Here is a 19785-nt window from a genome sequence, read left to right as displayed (position 1 = left end):
GATAGAGTCTACTGCCTCTGTCTACTCTTTACCATGATGATTATACTAGCACAGTGTATATTTGTCCATGAAAAAGTTTTCTTGCATGACTGATGAGTAAAAAATTTTGTTAGAATATTTTCATAGCCTGAAAAAGTGGTTTGATAAATGCACTGTAGAAAGCAGGAGAGAGCTCTTCTGTCTTGCTTGTCCCTGCTTTGCCATTGTCAGTATTCTGCATGCAACCTTCGCTACTCCTTCTGTGAACTCTCAAGTTCTTTGACTCTTTATGTTTTTAGAATGAAATGAAATTAATGTATTTTGCAGACCATATATGCATGTCTGTTTAAACTCAAAAGATTGTCTGTGCACTGGTATTAGCCTTTTCCAGAATTTGTATTGAATTCTTTTATACGCTTTTATATTTCATAGTACCTAATATAATATTTTCACTATGTTACTCTTATATTAGTCTGTGAAATAAATTAATGAAATAATTAATGATCTTGAAAAAAATTAGATGTAGGAAGTTAATTCTTTTGACCCTAACATCAATTTTTATAATTCTCTACTTATGCTTTTCTGATTTCCTTCTTGCCTTTTCTTTCCGTTTCATATTCTGAGAAAATACATAATTAGAGTTGAAAAGCAATGGGGAACAATTATCCTAAGCAAGAAGCAAAACATAATTGTAAATGTCACTGTTGTAGGAATCCAAGTTACGGTGCAAGAGACTACTTGAGAAACTGCTTCTTTTCCATGGTTAAGATATTGTGGCATAGTGCACAGTTTTTCCTCACAGTCTAAGTGAACACAGGATAAATACAGAATATTCATTATATTCTTCAGAGGACAGACCATTATCATGTGAATGTGATGTCCTTTCTGTTGTGCCACGATGCTTTGTTTGTGCTCGTGTCGTTGTGTGCAATAATGACATACTGGGATAATTTCTTTGCATAATGGCATAAAAATTTTGTAAAATTATGTATAAAAGTTACCTTTATCTTCAAAGGCATGTGTGAAAACTGTTCAAATAATGTTTGAAAATACTGTTACTGAACTTACAAAGACGTTGCTTCTGTTCTCAGGGCTGATGTTCATCTGTGTTTGTAACTTGTAACAGTCATTTCTGCCTAAAATGTGCAAATGCATTCAGAGTGATTTTTAGAGACAGTAAAAGGCACACATAGAGCGTAACAGTGGAATTCTTTGTATATGCTTATCACACAAAAGGTATATTTTAAAATGAAATGTAAAAATATTCAGACCATAGCTAATATTAATCCCTGTTATATAGTTATTTTAAATATAGGAGTTTAGAATGTGACTGTGGTTACAGTGATTTTCTGAAAAATTTATCTGACTGTCCAATTTATATTTTAAGCAGGTTGTATTCCATTTTTGTCCTTACTCATCCACTAATGCATATGCTGGGATGATCTTAGCAATAAAGATACGGATGTGCAGAAGGGTCAGTAGCTCCACTGAACGTCAGGATTGTTTTTTCTTTTGATTTTGCTTTGCATCTCTTCCACTCTTGATACATGTCTTCTCAGGATTGAAATCCTTTCACCAGTCACTGTGAAGACTGCAAATGTCTTTCCACAGCATATGAGGGATGAAGTTGTTAGATCAGATCCCAGCCCCATTGTAGCTACTTGTTGCTGCTTCTGACTGTAAAGTGGAAGTAGTCCCGTTGTCTCATCAGTGCAATTGGTAATTCCTGTTTAATCATATCTGCTAGGGTCAAATTCCTTCCATGCAGACACCAAGGATGTTTCAGGTATCAGTCCACCATTCAGATCAACCAGAAAAAAACCTTGTCCGATCTAGAGAGAGTTCTTTCAGATAAGAGAACAGAACACAGCAGGAGCTGCCATTTGTCCATTACTGAAAGCGGGCAATTCCATCTACACCATCATTAGAATTACAGACAGATACACACAGTTGTCAAACTGAGTTTTGGAAGTTCCTGCAGTCTCGCATGCACTCAAATACTTCTCTGGTTATGCGATATAACAACAAAGTCTTACTACATCTAACAAAGCTTTGGTGGCAGGCTGTAGCACTTATCAAACTCTGAAAAACAAACACAAACTCATCTAGACTCAGGTTTTTCGGTGGTTGCAAGAGCTAGTGAAAGAAGCAGGCAACAGTCAAGAATAAAACCAGAAATACAGAATGTAGTGATTTGATTTATGTGGAGTGATTAACTATTCTTCAACCACAATGTATGTCAAGATAAATTTTAGGATTGCCTAATACAGATACTGCAAGATCCTGTTTGATAAATTGTCATCAGTTCTGGGATTTTGATGAGTGTTCTTGTGGAAATTTAAGGAAGAAGTTACATGTTCTGTTTCAGAGGGGTAGTGGATAGCTGGAGCATTGCTGTAGACAGCTCTGCATACCTCCCACTGCCTGTTTCATGGCAGCTTTCATCCTGAAAAACAAGACAATTCCAACCCGTATGCCCGTTCATTGGTCATCGTTTTCTTTTGGCACATTCCACCTTTCCAACACCATTTTCCTTACCTCTTTTCAGCCTTTCTACTGCACACATTGCATTTGTCACTCTGTACTCTCTGCTTTCCACACCTGACCTCTGTGCCGTTGCCTAGAGCTGCAAGTCTCAGTCTGTGTTCCTGCACGATATGCCACCGGTCTTGCAACAGAGCAAGCGCAGGAGCTGCTGCCTCGCACAGGAGCAAGTTACCGCGTTCAGCTAACCTGCAGTAACTTGCTCCTGTGAGAGACAGCGGCTCCTGGCTCCACCCTGCTCCTTTACTTCTCTGCATGCTCCTTTCTGAAAACCTCCTTCCATAGTCTGCACAGCAGCACTTAGGATCCAGATAGCCCAGAGGCAAACTCCCAACTGGTTTGCGTACGAACTGGTCAGAAGTTATGTTTTCAGCTCCACAGTTTGCATGGTCCTGTTTGATAGCCCAAGCAGACTTTCGAGGCAGCCCTTGGAGTCTGAAGGGGTCGGCGTTTGGGGTTCAGATCAAGCATGAGTGGTGTCCTTGAGGCATACCTCCCAACAAGACACCAAGGAACTATTTGATGCCTGCTTTCTGCCTTTAGAAAATACTACTTAACGGCTGGAGCGTTGGTGTGTTGGTGAGCTGTGCCTGAATCTTTGTCGAGAATATCTTGAAATACCCACCTTCATCTTAACGGAGAAGTCTTAGTGAGCTACCGGGAACAGACTGTGTGTGGAGAAGAGGAGATGATCAGGCTTCTTCGAAATGTGCTGTCCATAGCCAAGGGTGGCTCTACTTGACATGGCCAAAGGCAGTAGGAAGAGGGTGATGGGGACTGTCCCAGCCCCCAAAGCAAGGTTAGCTGAGCTCGGGGAGGGTGACCTCTGTGGTAAATCGGTCTCTGCTGTTCCCATAGCCCTAATCCACCAGTCTGCTCCAGCCCAGAGCTCTGCCCCAGTGCTTTCCAACCCAGACAGCCGCACTGTCACTCCTTTATACCTCTCATCCCTCTTGTGTTCCACATCCCCTGCTGTCTCACGCTGCCTTATTCCAAATTTCTTTTCACCCAAGCCTTTAATCCTGTCCTGTATTTATTTGCATTTAACCCCCTCATATTGCTGTTGCCACCACATTTTTTGGATGTCCGTGCCTGACCGTGCTCACTCTTGCAGTCAGCTCCCCCACAAGCAGCACTGCCTGGCTCCTGCAGCTCGGATTTTGAAAACATGGGGTATGTGGTACGTTTTATATCCCAGAAAAGGCCAAATCTAGGATTCTGAAGGCAGAAAATAGGGAATTTGGTGGTAACTATACGGCAGCATTTTCTTGGTACTGGAAAGGCCTTTAACACCTTGACATTATATTGGCAAAGTCAGAAGTGGTTTGTCCCGACACTTTTTGCTGTTTTATGCTGTTTGCATGGAACACGACGATACAGCCCTAATAGGCATGTCAGGCTAGAAGTCTGCTCGCTTGGGTGTATGGGACAGAAGGGTGGGGAGTGTAATTTTACGTATGGGCAGCACATCTTAAAGAACCACTGCTTCTTGGAGTGATGGGTTTTCTCCTGCTTACAGAAAAAAAAGGGAATTGTGTTGCTAATGTATTGAATGGAAGAGATTACAAATAAAGTACATGGCAATCTGTAAGCTAATAGGGTTAGTTGAGGCAACTTTGTATAGTGCTACATATTTTCAAATAAAAGTAAATATATGTATTGAAGTGCTGGTAGGCATTTGTATTTTTGACAATTGTTTCTCATAATTTTAAGGTAATTATTTGAATGTGAAATTCAAATACAATTGCACGGTGAAACTGTCACCACTATTTCATAGGCTGGTATTGATTTTGGCCAGTTAGAGGTGATGTCCAGCTGTTAGCAGGGTTAGGTGTTGAGAAACGCTAACGGTGTTTTGCGAATAGAACTGTGCAAATGTGAAATTAGGTAAGAAATAGAAAATTGGTATTTTAAAAGAGAGCATTGGCATAAGAAAACATAGAAGTGTTTATAACCAAAACTGCCTCCCATTGGAAAGTCTTACAAGGCAAAGGGTAATTAGGTGAGAGCAGTAGGAGAGAATATCTGTATCAATTTAGACATGTTGAAGTTTATGGTATAAAGTTAATTTGAGATACTTAAAAATGCAGCCTGGTGTTGTGGTAAAGAACTACAAGAATGGCTATAAATAATTTGAACTTTCTGATTGGCAAGGAGTACATCTTAATGGTAATTTAGAGATCAGTCGTGCAGAGTTCCTGTGGGTGAGATGGAGATCGGCCCCTTTCCTCGATGGCACGTGGTTTTTTGATACTGCCACTGGTAATTGCTGCGGGAGTAGTAACACTCATGCAGTAGTTTGATCTATCCAGAGCCTCAACAGTGACTCTTGCCATGTTTTGCTTACCTCTCCAGACTCTTCTGTGTGAGCTCAGTCTCTGAAATATGGAGATTATGCTGGTAAGACAGACCCTGAAGTAAAAGAGTTTATACTAGTTATGAGATTCAGAATTTTTTAATTGCACAGACCGTTTAGGAGTGGAAAACCAGAGCATTTCAGGACATTAAATTATGATCATATTAGGATGCTCATTTCAACCTCATTGAGTGTTTATATGGAAAACTGGTTTTGCGTGTTGGTGATATAATTTTGAACTTCAGAACTTGAGAGGAATCTTGAAAACTAGAGAAACAAAGAATGCAACCTTTTGTTTAAGCAACGTAAAGTTGCAAAATAAATAATAGTGTGTTGGGTTTGCGTGGCAGGGTTTTGGTAGCGGGGGGGCTACAGGGGTGGCTTCTGTGAGAAGCTGCTAGAAGCTCCCCCTGTGTCTGACAGAGCCAATGCCAGCCGGCTCTAAGACGGGCCCGCCACTGGCCAAGGCCAAGCCAATCAGAGCCTCTGTGATAACATATTTAAGAAGTAGAAAAACACTTAGAGAGAGAGAGCTTTTGCAGCCGGAGAGAGGAGTGAGAAGATGTAAGAAACTCTGCAGACACCAAGGTCAGTGCAGATGGAGGGGGAGGAGGAGGAGCTCCAGGCGCCGGAGCAGAGATCCCCCTGCAGCCCATGGTGAAGGCCATGGTGAAGCAGGCTGTCCCCCTGCAGCCCATGGAGGAAGGATGAGGGGGTGTAGCGATTCCACCTGCAGCCCGTGGAGGACCCCACGCCGGAGCAGGTGGAGGCACCTGAAGGAGGCTGTGGCCCGTGGGAAGCCCACGCTGGAGCAAGTTCCAGGCCGGACCGGTGGACCCGTGAAGAGGGGAGCCCACGCCAGGGCAGGTTTGCTGGCAGGACTTGTGACCCCGTGGGGGACCCCATGCTGGAGCAGTTTGCTCCTGAAGGTCTGCACCCCGTGAGAGGGACTCCATGCTGGAGCAGGGGAACGATGAGAGGAGTCCTCCCCCTGAGGATGAAGAAGCGGCAGAAACACCGTGAGATGAACTGACCGTAACCCCCACTCCCCGTCCCCCTGTGCCGCTGAGGGGGGGAAGGTTGAAGCCGGGAGTGAAGTTGAGCCCGGGAAGATGGGAGGGGTGGGGGGAAGTGTTTTAAGAGTTGATTTTATTTTCTCATTCCTCTACTCTGTTTTGCCTAGTAATAAATTAGATGAATTCCCTCTCTAAGTTTGGTCTGTTTTGCTCGTGACAACAATTAGTGAGTGATCTCTCCCTGTCCTTATCTCGACCCACAAGCATTTCGTTATGCCTTTTCTCCCCTGTTTGGTGAATGAGGGGAGTGAGAGAGCGGCTCTGGTGGGCACCTGGCCCCCAGCCAGGGTCAACCCACCACAAATAGCAAATAGCAAAATTTTTAGGGAATAGAAGTTAACATTGCATTGAATTAACATGGCCTTTTTGAAGTGCTACGTGAATACAAATAAAAAATTATAAGTAAAATACTTTCAGCCGAGGCAGTGAAAGGTGAATAAACAGTAATAAGCTTGTACCGTGTCACTATCAATCTTATTAAGGAAGCCAATTCTTGCAGTTTGTTTGCAGGTTTTGGGTGCACATCAGTAATAGCAAGTTAAAGAGCATAGACAGCTGTGTGGTCTTCTGGAAACACCAGTCTTAAGGTTCCCTAGATGTTCATTATTTCTAACTAAAGCCATCCAAAAGACTGAGGTTTTTAATGGTCCTACATTTCTAACCCGTAAAGAAAACAATGTGAAGAATAACTACATGGGAATAATCACACTGTACGTCTTCTCTTTTTTTAGGTCCCTAACTAGAAATGCAGCTAGTGGATTTTTTTTTTTCTTTTCAGCCTTGCAAAACTTACCTGCAGTTCTTTTTAAGAATACTTTTTTGCTTTAAGGTGCCCCTCTCTCAAATATGGTGACATACCCCGAATCCTTTTTATAGATTCTCTTTTAACCTTTTTCGCTAATTACTTGCCATATGTTTCTTTTCATTAGAAAACTCTTAAATATTTTCTGAGTTTGCTTTATCATCCTAGGAGAAGGTTTGATCAATATGGTGGCTTTTCCAACTCCAGATACCTGAGTTTTGAATAAATTTGATATATTGTGACTGAAAATGAGTTGGATATGCTTATCCTGACTTCCATATGCAGCAGAACCATTGCGAAACAGTACAGATCTTCCTGATGGAGTCCAGCACGCTGATGGGTAAAGCGAGGAAGCCACTTGCCTGTCCGTACTGTGACTGATCTGCTCTGATCCTGACTGGTCTTTCCTTCCTTTGGGTATTTCTGTCAATGCTCAGGAAATTTTTGTATACTGTATCTAATTACAGAAGGATTTTTTTGAAGAGGATAGGCAGTTCGACACCACTTCTTACTTAACTGTTTTATATTTGCGAATGTTTTGATTTTGTCATTTTGCTGAGTTCCACCAATTCCCACTGTTGGTAAACCACTTTAAAGTCATATGTATCATATTGTTGTCAGAACTGGGAAGAATCAAAATCCTACTTAGATGTGTACATTCTGTGGGGTCAAAATGATTTACTGCCATCTAAGTTTCTGTTTTCTTTTGTTTATGAAAACAGGCCTGGCAGTGGTGAGAAATTAGTTGAAAATTACAGCTGGTTTATATATAGAAAAAAAATGTAACTCAGTATGAATTAAAAGTGTATATATATGCTTAAAAACATAAGAAAGAGACACCTCAGTGTCGGAATTAAGCAAAATGATGCCTACATTTGTACTTATTTCTGGTTATTTAATTCATATGTGAGGTCTTATTACTAAAAAGAATGGGATGTGAAATTGAAGGAAAATATAAAATAGCAAACACTTAATGAAAACTTGCAGCTACTGAAGAGTATGATGGGTTTCGAATGTCCCTTGTAATCAAAGCAGAATCTCTTTCAAAAGGGTTTGTCATCAAAAAGTTCCCTTATTATGAGGTGCCTGTAGTTCAGTGCAATGCTTTTGGAGACTCTGCGCTGGAGGGAATGACTGCTGTGTCTTTGCTTAGCAAGAGGAACATCATGAGCATCCAGCTTGAACAGCACAGTGCTCTCCTACCCTTTTTGCTGGCCAGTGATGTTCTTGTCTGCTTGTTGATAGCAGTGGCACCCTGATGCTCCTCTGGGATTTGGAGTTTGTCTAGGAATAACATTAACTTGCACAGTATCTGCAGAAATCAAGCTGACTCTTTTCCAGAAGTACCAATGGTCCTTTGAGTCAACTTATCCCACCGCCCTTCTGGTGGTGTACATCTTGGTCGTGTACGCAATGACTTTATAAAGAGTTGAAGAGAACAGCAGGCACGAACTGCATCTGGGGCTCTTTTTATTTAGGAAGCCATTAGGCAATATTGGAGAGATTCTCTATTATTTCTCTACTTTATGATGTCATTTTTGTATTACTGTGTGTACTTTTATTTGCCGTCATCTGTTTTAACGCTTAGGCCTGCTGCTCTAAATGCGTGTTTGCTTGTCTTTTCTGTTGCTGTCCCTATGTCTCTAATAAATAGAAAAGGCACATACCTGCCGTTCTTCCATGTTATTGAGTGACATGCATTACATGCGAAATGATTTTGTTGAAGAGCTGCTTGCACCATAAACACAAGTTAGCTGTGCGCATCCATCTTTAATGCACTACTTTTTTTATAGGAGTTCAAATAGAATTGTGTAATCAGATTTTCAAAGGTAGCTGTTGCTATCATAATGAAGCTTGTTACCCTGCTAGGGTTTGGTAACAACTAATGGCGATTCAAAAACATTTCTGGATGTAAAATGATATCTTAAGAGATTTTTTTCATTTTTTTAGGCTACTCACGCAGAATGTTGGTCTTCTTTATGTTGGAAACTTTGACAGACCTTTTGCACAAATTAAGGTACGATTAATAAGCTGGGGATGGGGGGGAGGTGGCTGTTTGAATTATTTCACTGCTGTATGATATAAGTCTTGATTTAGTGTATTTCAAGTTATCAATGCAGCTTCAGGAAAAATAATGGGAAATAGTGCTACTTTGGTGACGTTTGCCATATTCTGGGTTTGGTTCTAGTTACATCTGTGTCCTTAACTTGTCAAAGACATTTAGTTTTTTCCTATTATCTTTTGATTAATTTTGACTCTGGTTTAATTATCAGAAGGACAATGTTCTCTTTTTCTTAGGTTACCTTGTCAGTGACATTTCAAAACAAAGCCACTTTTGGAACTCTGTAATTCTTTAAGTGGTCCTTGGCAGGGAAGACACTGCAGTAAAAAGCACAGATTGTTTTCCCAGTATTATTAGATTTATTATGAAAGACTCGTACAATTGCTGGAAAATCATTTGTCTTTTATGACTTGTTGTTTCTTTTCCTTCAGTTGAACTATAATAGTTTCACATTTCTAATTGCCAGTTGCTAATTAGTTATTGTCACGTCACATGCAAACAAAAACATTTTACAAGAATATATGGACTGATTTTGATGAGTTTCATTGGGATTTTTCTTAGGACAAAGAGAGTGAGGCATTAGCATGTCAATCATTACACTGGGATGCGGAAATACGGTATCTGTTTTAGAATGCTGAAATGTTCCCGTGTCCCAGGTGATACTTTTAATTAGTATATATTCTGCACTCTTGGCAGCGTTGTTCCCTCCTTTGTGTGCACATGCTTGTGCCTCTCAGAATTTTAAAAGCCTTGGTTTTGTTTTACATCAAAATGAAACTTAATTTCTAAAACTCAGATGAGTTCCTTTGCCATCCCTAATTAGATTACTAAAGAACAGTATTCCCAACCGTATCTAGCAAATAGTTGCTTTTTATAACTTAAATCTTAGTACTGTTTTAAAATTACTTTAAATTAACAGATGTGTGCTTTTCATCTTCCCTGTTCCTTTTCTCTCATCTCCCTAGTTCCTACATGTAGATTATGTAGTTTGGCTAATAATCAAACAATTCCAATGTTTCTTGCAAGAAGTTTCATCACAAATAATCTTGTGTTTTCTTGGTGATAACTCTTTAGAATAGTGCTCGTTTAAATGCTTTGTAAAAGTTCTCTCACACTGTTCTCCCGAATTCCCACCCTCACCTGCCCCATCCACTTCTAATAATAAGCTGCAAAATGGGGAGGTTTTTCCCATGGCTGGGAAGAGTTCGTAAGTTCACTGGGTGGATTTGAGAGAGAATTGGCACGTACTGTAGTCATTTTCAGCCGTTTGCAGTCAGCGGTGGTACTCTTCCTATCACTTGCAGCCAGGGAGAAGCCCTTCTGCTCACAGGACAGCTGCAAAGCAGACGCTGCGCAGGATCAAACTGCGGGACTGGGCATCGCATCACTAGCAAGTGCTTAGGGAAAGAGTGCTAGAGCAGGACTGTATTGGGTCTGGCTGAGATGGAGGTAATTCTCCCCACAGCAGCCCTCATGGTGCTCTGCTGTGTATCGGTCACTAGCAAGGTGTTGATAACACACCAGGGTGTTGGCTGCTGCTGAGCAGTGCCAGCACACATCAAGGCTGTCTCTCCAACATTTCTTCCCCCACACCCAACAGCAGGCTGGGGATGGGCAAGATCTTGGGAGGGGACACAGCCAGGACAGCTGACCCAAACTGGCCAAAGGGATATTCCGTACCATATGACGTCTGCTCAGCAATAAGAAACTGAGAGATAGGGGGAGGAACAGGGCAGGGGTATTCGGGGGGTTTTTTACGATGTTTGTCTTCTGGAATAAGGAGTATGCGTACGGAAGCCCTGCTTCCCAGGAAGTGGCCGGACATCGCCTGCTGATGGGAAATAGAGAATAATCTTTTGCTTTTTACTTTGCTTCTGCACCCGGCCTTTTGCTTTAGCTACATTAAACTGCCCCACGAGTTTGGGGTTGTTTTTTCCATCTTATTTTCTCCCCTCCCTGCCTTACTGAGGAGGGGAGTGATAGAGCGGCTTGGTGGACACTTGGCATCCAGCTGAGGGTAAACCACCACAAGGATAAATACAAAGTATGCATCCAGTTTCCTGCAATTTGCAAGCCGGGCCTTCTCTGCTGGAAGTTGTATCTGCGTCCTGGTGCTTAACAGACTCTGTTGGACTTTCCTCCCTGAATGTGCCTAAGGGATTTTCCACTAAATTTTCAACATACAAAGCCACACTATCACTGTGAGTTAAGGTATTATTTTATTTCTTTTAAACCTGTTGCCTACTAATTCATTTTGGTTTAACGTAGGCCATACAACAGGACAAATGGTGAGCAGTCATTCTCTGCTCCTAACTCTGTCTTCTCTTCCACATTACCCCAGTCTTGCATCTTCCAAGCCACAAAACCTTAATCTATTTAATTGCTCCCTGTATCCAACCATTCACTATCTCCAATCAACACCAGTTTTGTCCCTTGTACCCTTCTGTATTTCTACTGTTGCCTTTTTTAAGGTAGGGAATGGCACAATATTCAAGATATGGGCACAATAACATCTTCTGTTCTGTTTGCTGTTCTTACCTTCTGTATGGTAAAATGTTCGATAAATAACTGACATACATTTGAGTAGGCTACTATTAGACTTTCTGGTAATGTATTGCTGGTGTAGTCTCGTGCTAAATGTTTTGCTTGCCACAGAATAGTTAATGTGGATATTCAAAATAACACTCAGTTTCTACCTAAGAAAAACAAAGCTTATTATCCACTAAATTACTGTAGATTACACAGACATGTTTGAATAAGGTAATTCCACAAGCTGTACTCTCTAAAAGGTAACTTTTTTTTTTGGAGCTGTAGGCATATATATGGGCATATATTTGCACACCACTGCTTTGCTTTGTTTCTGATGCTAACGGTAATCCTAAAATGGTAAGCTAATTTGTCTCAGGTTGCGCTGGTTGTGGCTGGGATAGAGTTAATTATCTTCATAGTAGCTAGTATGGGGCTATGTTTTGGCTTGTATTGTTAGCTGCAACTGGGAAATGGTGTACAGTTAACAAAAACAATAACCTTTTTTAATTGAGGCTCCTATCTGATTGCTTGAAGATTCTAGAAGGATGTTGGTTGCATGACAGCGGGAGGAGTTGATGTGGAATAATGGGGTTGCACCTTCTTAGAGATCTTCAGCACCAAAAATGGGGAGTAATAATTCACATTAAGAGTTGGTGCTGTGAAAAGAGAAGTATGTACTCTGGAGATATACAATGGTTTTTTGTAACTGTTGACACAAGTTGCTTCCTTTCTGCTTCCTTTCCTCCCCCAGCAGTTCTTGAGGTCTTTCATATACAGTTGCTAATGTTTCCACCAGTTAAAAGACCTGTGAACCACACTTGGTCCTGCAATAAGCAGAGTCTTTGTAAGCTTTTAGTTCAGATATGCTTTTGTGCACTGTGTGATGGATTGGTCTCTCTCGTTATATGAATTACCCACTCATGTTCATTTGCAAACGTCCCAAGTATTAAGGTATTCTATTAAGATAGGGCATTTCTTGCCAAACGTGCATTAAGGAATGCCCCAAACCACTACACTCCTCTGTCACTGTAGATTTATTACTCAAAGTGAACCATTATTACACAGCAATACTTCCAGTGCATTTTAGTGCACTTTCACTTGGACAAATAGGAATGTTACCAGGCCTTTAAAATATTCACAGTAAGCATATAAACTGCCATGCCAGTACTCATAAATTCATGTTTCAATTTATGTACATTTACAAAACTGTAGAGAGAGAAACTCCTTATCAAAGTATCCCTTCCCAAAAGCAAACAAGTTTGATTTTCCAGAACTGTGCGGGAAGATAATTGCACCAGTGTCTTTGATGATGAAGACACTAGATGGCAAGTCTGGTAAAATTTTTGAAATACTAATGTTTCTTCTAGGATGATTTTTCTGTGTCTGTTTTTCTCATATGCAATAATTCATTAATATTTATATATATATTAATATTTATAATGTTTCTGAGACATAGATGAACTGGTAAGATTAACTGAAATTACCTGATCTTCCTCCTCCTGACTTGCTTTCAGTGGTATCAGTGGTAGTGCTTGATGGGTGTTTGATCTCTGTACTTCATTATACAAAAGCAGTGTGAAGCATTCTCTCCTCAAGCTTTTGAATCATGTATCTGGTAGCAGGTAGATTAGAAGAAATGAAAAAAAAGTGTGTTTTCCTGGCTAGAGGGATCTGTCTGGAACTTTTCTTTTCCAGTAATGTGCCAGTTCATGCATACTGCAAGTTTTTGTATGTTGCTACTTTGAACAGAGTTCATGATACAGACCTTTTAAGTTCTTGCATAATGCTTACAATTGCTCTTGTCCTAGAGTAATATTCAGTGAGTTTCAGTAATAAATATAAAAATCATAAAAATTATGGCTATTTTGGTTAGCTGGTGAGAGAACTAAATGAATTAATGATTTGAAAGTCTAATTTGCTGTGGCAATGAATTCTCATTTTATTTTCAGAGACTCTTCTTTAAGGTAATATTGAAGGAATCAGTTTCATATAGGGTAGTTCCTCTTCTCTGCTCTCGTGAGACCCTACCTGGAGTACTGCATCTAGCCCTGGGGTTTAAGAAAGTACATGGACCTTTTACTTTCCCAGTACAAGAAAGTACATGGACCTGTTGGACGGAGTCCAGAGGAGGGCCACGAAGATGATCAGAGGGCTGGAGCACCTCTCCTATGAGGACAGGCTGAGAGAGTTGGGGTTGGTCAGCCTGGAGAAGAGAAGGCTCCAGGGAAACCATATAGCAGCCTTTCAGTACCTCAAGGGGACCTACAGGAAAGCTGCAGAGGGACTGTTTAATGAGGGCATGTAGGGATAGGACAAGGGGTAATGGCCTTAAACTGAAGGAGGGTCAATTTAGATTAGATAGGAGGAAGAAATTCTTTCCCGTGAGGGTGGTGAGGCACTGGCACAGGTTGCCCAGAGAAGTTGTGGATGCCCCCTCCCTGGAAGTGTTCAAGGCCAGGTTAGATGGGGCTTTGGGCAATGTGGTCTAGTGGAGGGTGTCCCTGCCCATGGCAGGGGGGTTGGAACTAGATAGTCTTTAAGGTCCCTTCCAACCCAGGCCATTCTAGGATAATTTAATTTTATTTTTAAACAAAACTATTCTAGTTTATTTTTTCATCCTAGCATCTGTTCAAAGGTGATGTGAAACAGTTTCACCGTAAGTGTTCACTTTTTGTATCTTTTCCCATTTAAGTAGCTATGTTATAGTAGTAGTAGTTACTGTCACATACATTCAAGAACTTCAGAGCATTTCAATGATTTGCAGCTTTCTTTGGATCTTAAGTGGTTGTATTTATTAAATAACTCTTGGAAACTGGATGAAATTAAGAAGGTTTCTTATAAGTGACAATCTTGATCAGCAGTATTGACATCAGCTGGAATTAACTGCTAAACTTTCTTATATCTATTTACATTAAATATTGTTCTTATTCTTTCACTAGCAATGAAGGTATTAAAGCAAACATTTTATCATAGAAATTTTATGTTTATTAGAAGTAACTAATTTCATTGTCCCAGCATACATAATAGTCACCTGATGGAAGGGTATGTTATGGGATGTTTAACCTGTTTACAGAACAAGAAGTCTTCATAACATACTTGACCCATTGTTTTTAAAATGGAGTTTTGACCAATGTGCATCAGAATGAAAATTTAGCTACGCTATACCCAGTAATTCTAACTATAAAGAAAATGATATTGCTTAATCAATTTATTAGGATTGAAATTTTTTGTAGTTCAGTTCCTAGATGCTTCTGGGATTAGGGGAAACTGTTCCGTACAGTGTGTTCTCCATTATTAATCAGTAATGAAGCTTCTGGCAGTCTTTACTATTGAGCTAATGACTAGTTTCATTTTGGGCTCTTAACACATTAAATTACCATTTAAATAAAGATTAATTACTGCTATTTTATTTTTAGTATTTTAAGAGTAGTTATTAAGAAGTTTCATAATAAATACTACTTTGTTCAAAATAGAATTGTTCGATTTAATAGAATATGAGGACAGTTATGGTGAAAAGAGTATTTTGGAAATAGTGATGTGTCCTTAGTATTTTGTTTCTATGGTAGGAGCCCAGTGGAAAGATTCTGAAAGTTTGAAGTTTGCTTCTGGGGAATTTGCTGCTGTAGTTACAGCAGTCTTGCTGCCAAGGACTAGTGAGGAATCGAGCTTTCTGCTCTGACCTGCAGCTCAGTAGCCGGTATCTGTGATTTTATTAAACTTGAGAACAGTATTGCTGATTGCTGAGACAGCTAAACCTACCATCTATACTCCAGGACTGTGGTTTGGTTCTAAGCTATTATTTGCCCAACTGCCTCATTTTCCCTCAGCAAATACCCTTTTAACTTAAAACATGATAAAGCATGGTGGAGTTCTGCCAGAGAGAAGCCTTGCAATGGGTAATCGCCCCAGAATAATTCCTCTGATCATATCACATCAAAACCAGTGGACCCTCCAGATACAAATCCATCCACCTTTACTTTAACATCCACAGGCATCAGAGAATTTACTGCAGTGTTCCCAAGAGCTGAAACATCTTCAACGCAGCTGCTTTACCTTTGTCCAGACATAGAGGAGGCTGCACTGATATCTGAGAACCAGGCTAGACCTCACTCATGACTCCTTCAGCAATATCAAACCTCTGTAGGTGATTACTGAAGTGATTGGCCACAATTTACCAATCTTTTCCTGAAAGAAGGCGGCAAAGGTATGAATTGGTGAACTTGCTGCTTTCAAGAGTTTATTTCGTAAATGAGGATAAGCTGCTGATTTCTTGACGGAAGCTGGCTGTTTTTCCTCCCTGAGTGACAACGACTTCTACTACCAATTAGCGATCCCATAGCTGGGTGGACAGCCACTGTCTAGTCACAGAGGACAGATATGGAGCACCTTGTTAGGGTACAGCTCTTCAGACTACTCCAAATTTAGGAGGAAAATTAGTTCAACTTTCCCGGTGCACTCAGTTGCTGTCCTGACAGAGCTCCACAACAGCAATGTGGTCTGTACAGTCTTTTAGCAAAAGACATATAAAACTTTTCCCCCAGTGCCTCTTAACAACCAGTAAGAGTATGTTGGTGCCCTAATTATTTGATGATTTGCTTATTGGACTTTCCTACTTATCGATTGAGGTTTTTGCTTTCACTACCACAGGTGGAAAGGATTTCTAGCTTATCATGAAGTCATAATTTGAGTTTTGTTTGTTGCCTATCTCCCCTTATTATTTTGTGCTGTTAGTGTACTGTATGTGATACAAAATGCCACAGAATAAAACATAAGGATATCATGTCTTCAGCTTGAATAAAAAGACAAATACAGCCCTAGATCTCTGGAGTGAGACATTCCTGAGAAAAAGGAAATACAAATTTATCTGTAGGTGTTTGATTCTAGTTGCTCACGTTGAAGACAAATGATTTCAAACTGAGAGAGACACCGCTGGGTTGAACAGAGGCCTGACAAATTAAAGACAAATAGTGGTAACTGTAACTTGCTTGGTTAGCTTAGCAAGATGGTGTCAGAGAATGATTATTTCATCTTATTAGCAGAGTTAACATAGGCAGTGAGGGGAAGAAGAAGGGGAGAAGATTGTTTTAAACTGGGAAAGTAATGACAGGAGAACAAATGGGTTATGCTGGACAGAAAGAATTTTGTTCTGAAAGCTGAAGAATACTTTTGAGAACTACAGATCTGGATCCAGCTTCCACTAGGAGCAAACACCTTTACAGTGTTGAGAAAGGATGTGATCATTATATGATTTGACGACTGTGAAAGAAGAAGATAAGCTCAGATAATCTGAGTCCCTATCTTTCATTAAACATAGTCACTCTGAATTAAAACACAAACCGAGGATAAAGCTGTATAATATTTTACCTCTTCCGAAGTTCAAACTATAGGATAAAGTAATCAGCATTAGTATATATATTTATTCTTGTTAACAGGCTTCAAACAGAACTGGTGGGTGGCTGTAATGCTTTATAGAGTTTTGTACAATGTGACAGTAGGATTTTCAGATCCTCTTGCTAGACGTGGAAGCTGCACTGGGCATTGCTGGAATTGCTACTCTTGGGCTGTTGAGAAGCTGCCTAAGGAAATCCTTCTCTTCCTTTTTCTTATTCTGTTTGTATTTTGTGGAAACCACCTATATTTGTGTGTCATGCAGCAGTCAACACATGGAAACAGTTTTAGCACCAACACTTAAAAAGTGGGGCTGATTGCCAGATAAGCTTTCAAAATAAATTTCTCAATGGGGTTGGAATTTAAGCTTTGTTCCTAATGTTTATTGTTACAAGACGACAATGTACAGTCTTCTCATGGGAAGTCATACAGTGCTGAGATAATGCCTTCTGGTGCCTGAACCTGTCCTCCTTTTCCACTCATTCCTTTCTTCTACACTGATTTCACATAAAGGACTGAGTCAAGTTCAACATCTTAGTTTTTATCTTCAAGGTGCCTTTCTTTGACTTTGTGTCCTAAACAAAATTCTGAGTTTGTGACAGCAGTAACAGAAACTCTGAGAGGTAAAAAACTGCCCTACGCATACAGTTTATGTCTTGTAAAGAAGATGAGGGAGGTGCTAGAAAGAATTCCTGAACAAACTGCAAGTTAGAAAAAGTTGTAAGGTGCTAGCAAGAAATCACCCACTGCTCATTCCTAAGTTACATGTTTGTTAAAGGTAGCAAAATTCAGCTCCTTTTGAAAATAGGATACTTTTGAACCATTACTTTAAGAATTAATTCAGAAAGAAAAAAAACATATGGCTTAATTCTTTATCCCTTGACTTCCTTTCATTTCTCTACATCTTGCCATTCTTTGTTGCAGGTTTTCTCAAAAGCAGTTACTAACTCTTAAGGGCAAGGGGTCCTGACTGCCTGTGTGTTTGTATAGTCTCTGGAATATTGGAGCCCTCAGTCCTGCCTGGGAATGTTAGACACCAGTAGTATAAATCCATAGTAATATATTTTATGTATGCATTTATATTACAATAAATGCCAGCATGCAGTGGGCATATTTAGTCTCTATAGACACACTGAGGAGAGAAAAAAAAATAGTTAAAAAAAATTTTAAAATAATCTAGCTTTGGAACTGGTGATACAAACAGAAAAAGAATAACAACTAGAAAATCTGCGTGAGCACTGCAAAAACTGAAGCAGTGATTTTGTATGCTGTCACAATTGCTGCCCCTAAGAACAAAATGTTAATGAGCTATAATTTATAAATTCGCTCTGTTCTGATGGATCAGATAGTCCCCATTTTGCTTTTTGTCATGATTATGCCTATGAATTCAGTTAAAAAATTTGTTCTTTGTAAAGCATGTGGTGTTCCATAGAAGTCCACAGAATTAGGAAGATTACCTCTGCAGTTTTCTGTTGTTGCTGCCAATAAGATAGAATAATTGGTGCTTGGTTTTGGACTATGATTTTTTTTTCCTTTTTTTTTTATTGGGCAGCTTTTGTTATTTCAACTCTTAGTAGTTTTTTTTGAAAATCAATCCAAGTTTGTTCTAGCTAAGCATAGAGTAAATTAAGCCTTCTGGAAAGGTTAAAATAATAGCTAATTGATTGTAGAACTTAATTTATTGGGGGTTTTTTAAGTTTTCTATTTATTTCTGTATTAACTGTTTAAGAAAAAAAATCTTCAAATGCTTTTAGTGAGTATTGTAAAAATTAACAGATTGCAGTTTTTTAAGCCTTCCATTTCTTGGGCTTTGGAATACAAATACATCCTAGGAATAGAAAATCAGTATAATAATACCTCATTTCTCAAAAACCTTAGAAAAACAAGTGCTGACAAAGGAACCTCAGGAAGTTTAAGATCTGCAAATGCAGGGTTGTGCATCAGGGCCAGAACAAGCCCCTGCAGCAGCTCAGGCTGGAACCTCTCTGGCTGCGCAGCAGCTCTCCAGAAAATCATCCAAGGGTCCTGGGGGCAACAAGTTGAAGGTGAGCCAGCCATGTGCCCTTGCACCGGTAAAGGCCAACCCTACCCTGGGTTGTGTTAGCTTGAGTATAGCCAGCAGGTCAAGGAAAGTCACTATTCTCTGCTCCAGCATTTGTAAGACCACATCTTAAATAACCATGCAGTGTTCGGGACTCTGCGGCGCAGGAGAAGTCACCCTGCTGGAGTGATTCCTGCAGAGGGTTATGATGAAGGGTAGAGCACATGGCTTGTGAGGAGATGTTAAAGAAATTGGGTTTCTTCGGTTTGAAGAAGAGAAGGCAAGTGGTGGGGGGACTAACTGAAATCTTCCATTGCCCAAAGTGAGATTGCAGGGCAAAAAGAGCGGCAGACACTTCTCAGGGATGCACAGGGAAGAAGAAGGGTAATTCCAGTTGGATGTAAGGAATACATTTTCATGGTAAGGTTGGTTGGGCACAGCAGCAGGTTGCCTGGAAAGGCTGTAAAACGTCTGTCTGTGGAGATTTTAAAAATTTAACTGGAAAAGGCCCTGAGCAACCTGACTCATCCCTGAAGTTAACTCAGCCTAGAGCAGGAGATTGGACTAGGTGATGGCTGGAAGCCCCTTCTAACCTGAATTTTTCTGGTTCTGTGACGTTCTAGAGTATGAGCTGTCACCACTGTGAAATATAACTAGTTCTTAAGGGTACATGAAACTGCATCATTTATTGTGTTTATTGGGAAATTGTACAGTTGGATGTTTCTGAGCCTCCGCTGTTACTGATTGAATAGAGCTGAATTTCAGTCCATAATATTAACATATAGTATACCAGTCAGTTCTTCCTCCTTATCTTTTCCTGTGGCTGCAACTATTACTGTGTTATACAAGACTTTCAGTACTTCCATTCTGAGTATCTCTTCTTTTTCTTGTTAAATGTTTACCTTTGTAGGTGACTGGTTTTCTCATAATATAAAAAATATGAAAAGATGCGTCTTTTTTCCATTAAGGGGTAGAATTGCATTACCTTCTGGAGATCCTATGCTCCTC

General features: G+C 40.1%; 1 protein-coding gene across 5 annotated transcripts in view; it reads left to right on the top strand.

Moving 5' to 3' along the window:
• Nucleotides 1–19785, top strand: part of RNGTT (RNA guanylyltransferase and 5'-phosphatase) — a 207558-nt gene that overhangs the window by 164260 nt on the left and 23513 nt on the right. For all 5 annotated transcript variants that reach the window (XM_054818904.1, XM_054818906.1, XM_054818909.1 and 2 more), the window contains one exon: nucleotides 8708–8774. In XM_054818904.1, the coding sequence (XP_054674879.1) occupies nucleotides 8708–8774 (67 nt within the window). The remainder of the gene's footprint in view (nucleotides 1–8707; nucleotides 8775–19785) is intronic.

The sequence above is a fragment of the Grus americana genome, chromosome 3, assembly GCF_028858705.1.
Source record: "Grus americana isolate bGruAme1 chromosome 3, bGruAme1.mat, whole genome shotgun sequence".
Taxonomy (NCBI): domain Eukaryota; kingdom Metazoa; phylum Chordata; class Aves; order Gruiformes; family Gruidae; genus Grus; species Grus americana.
The sequence above is the reverse complement of the archived record's forward strand: the minus strand, read 5'-3'. Positions and strand labels throughout refer to the sequence as shown.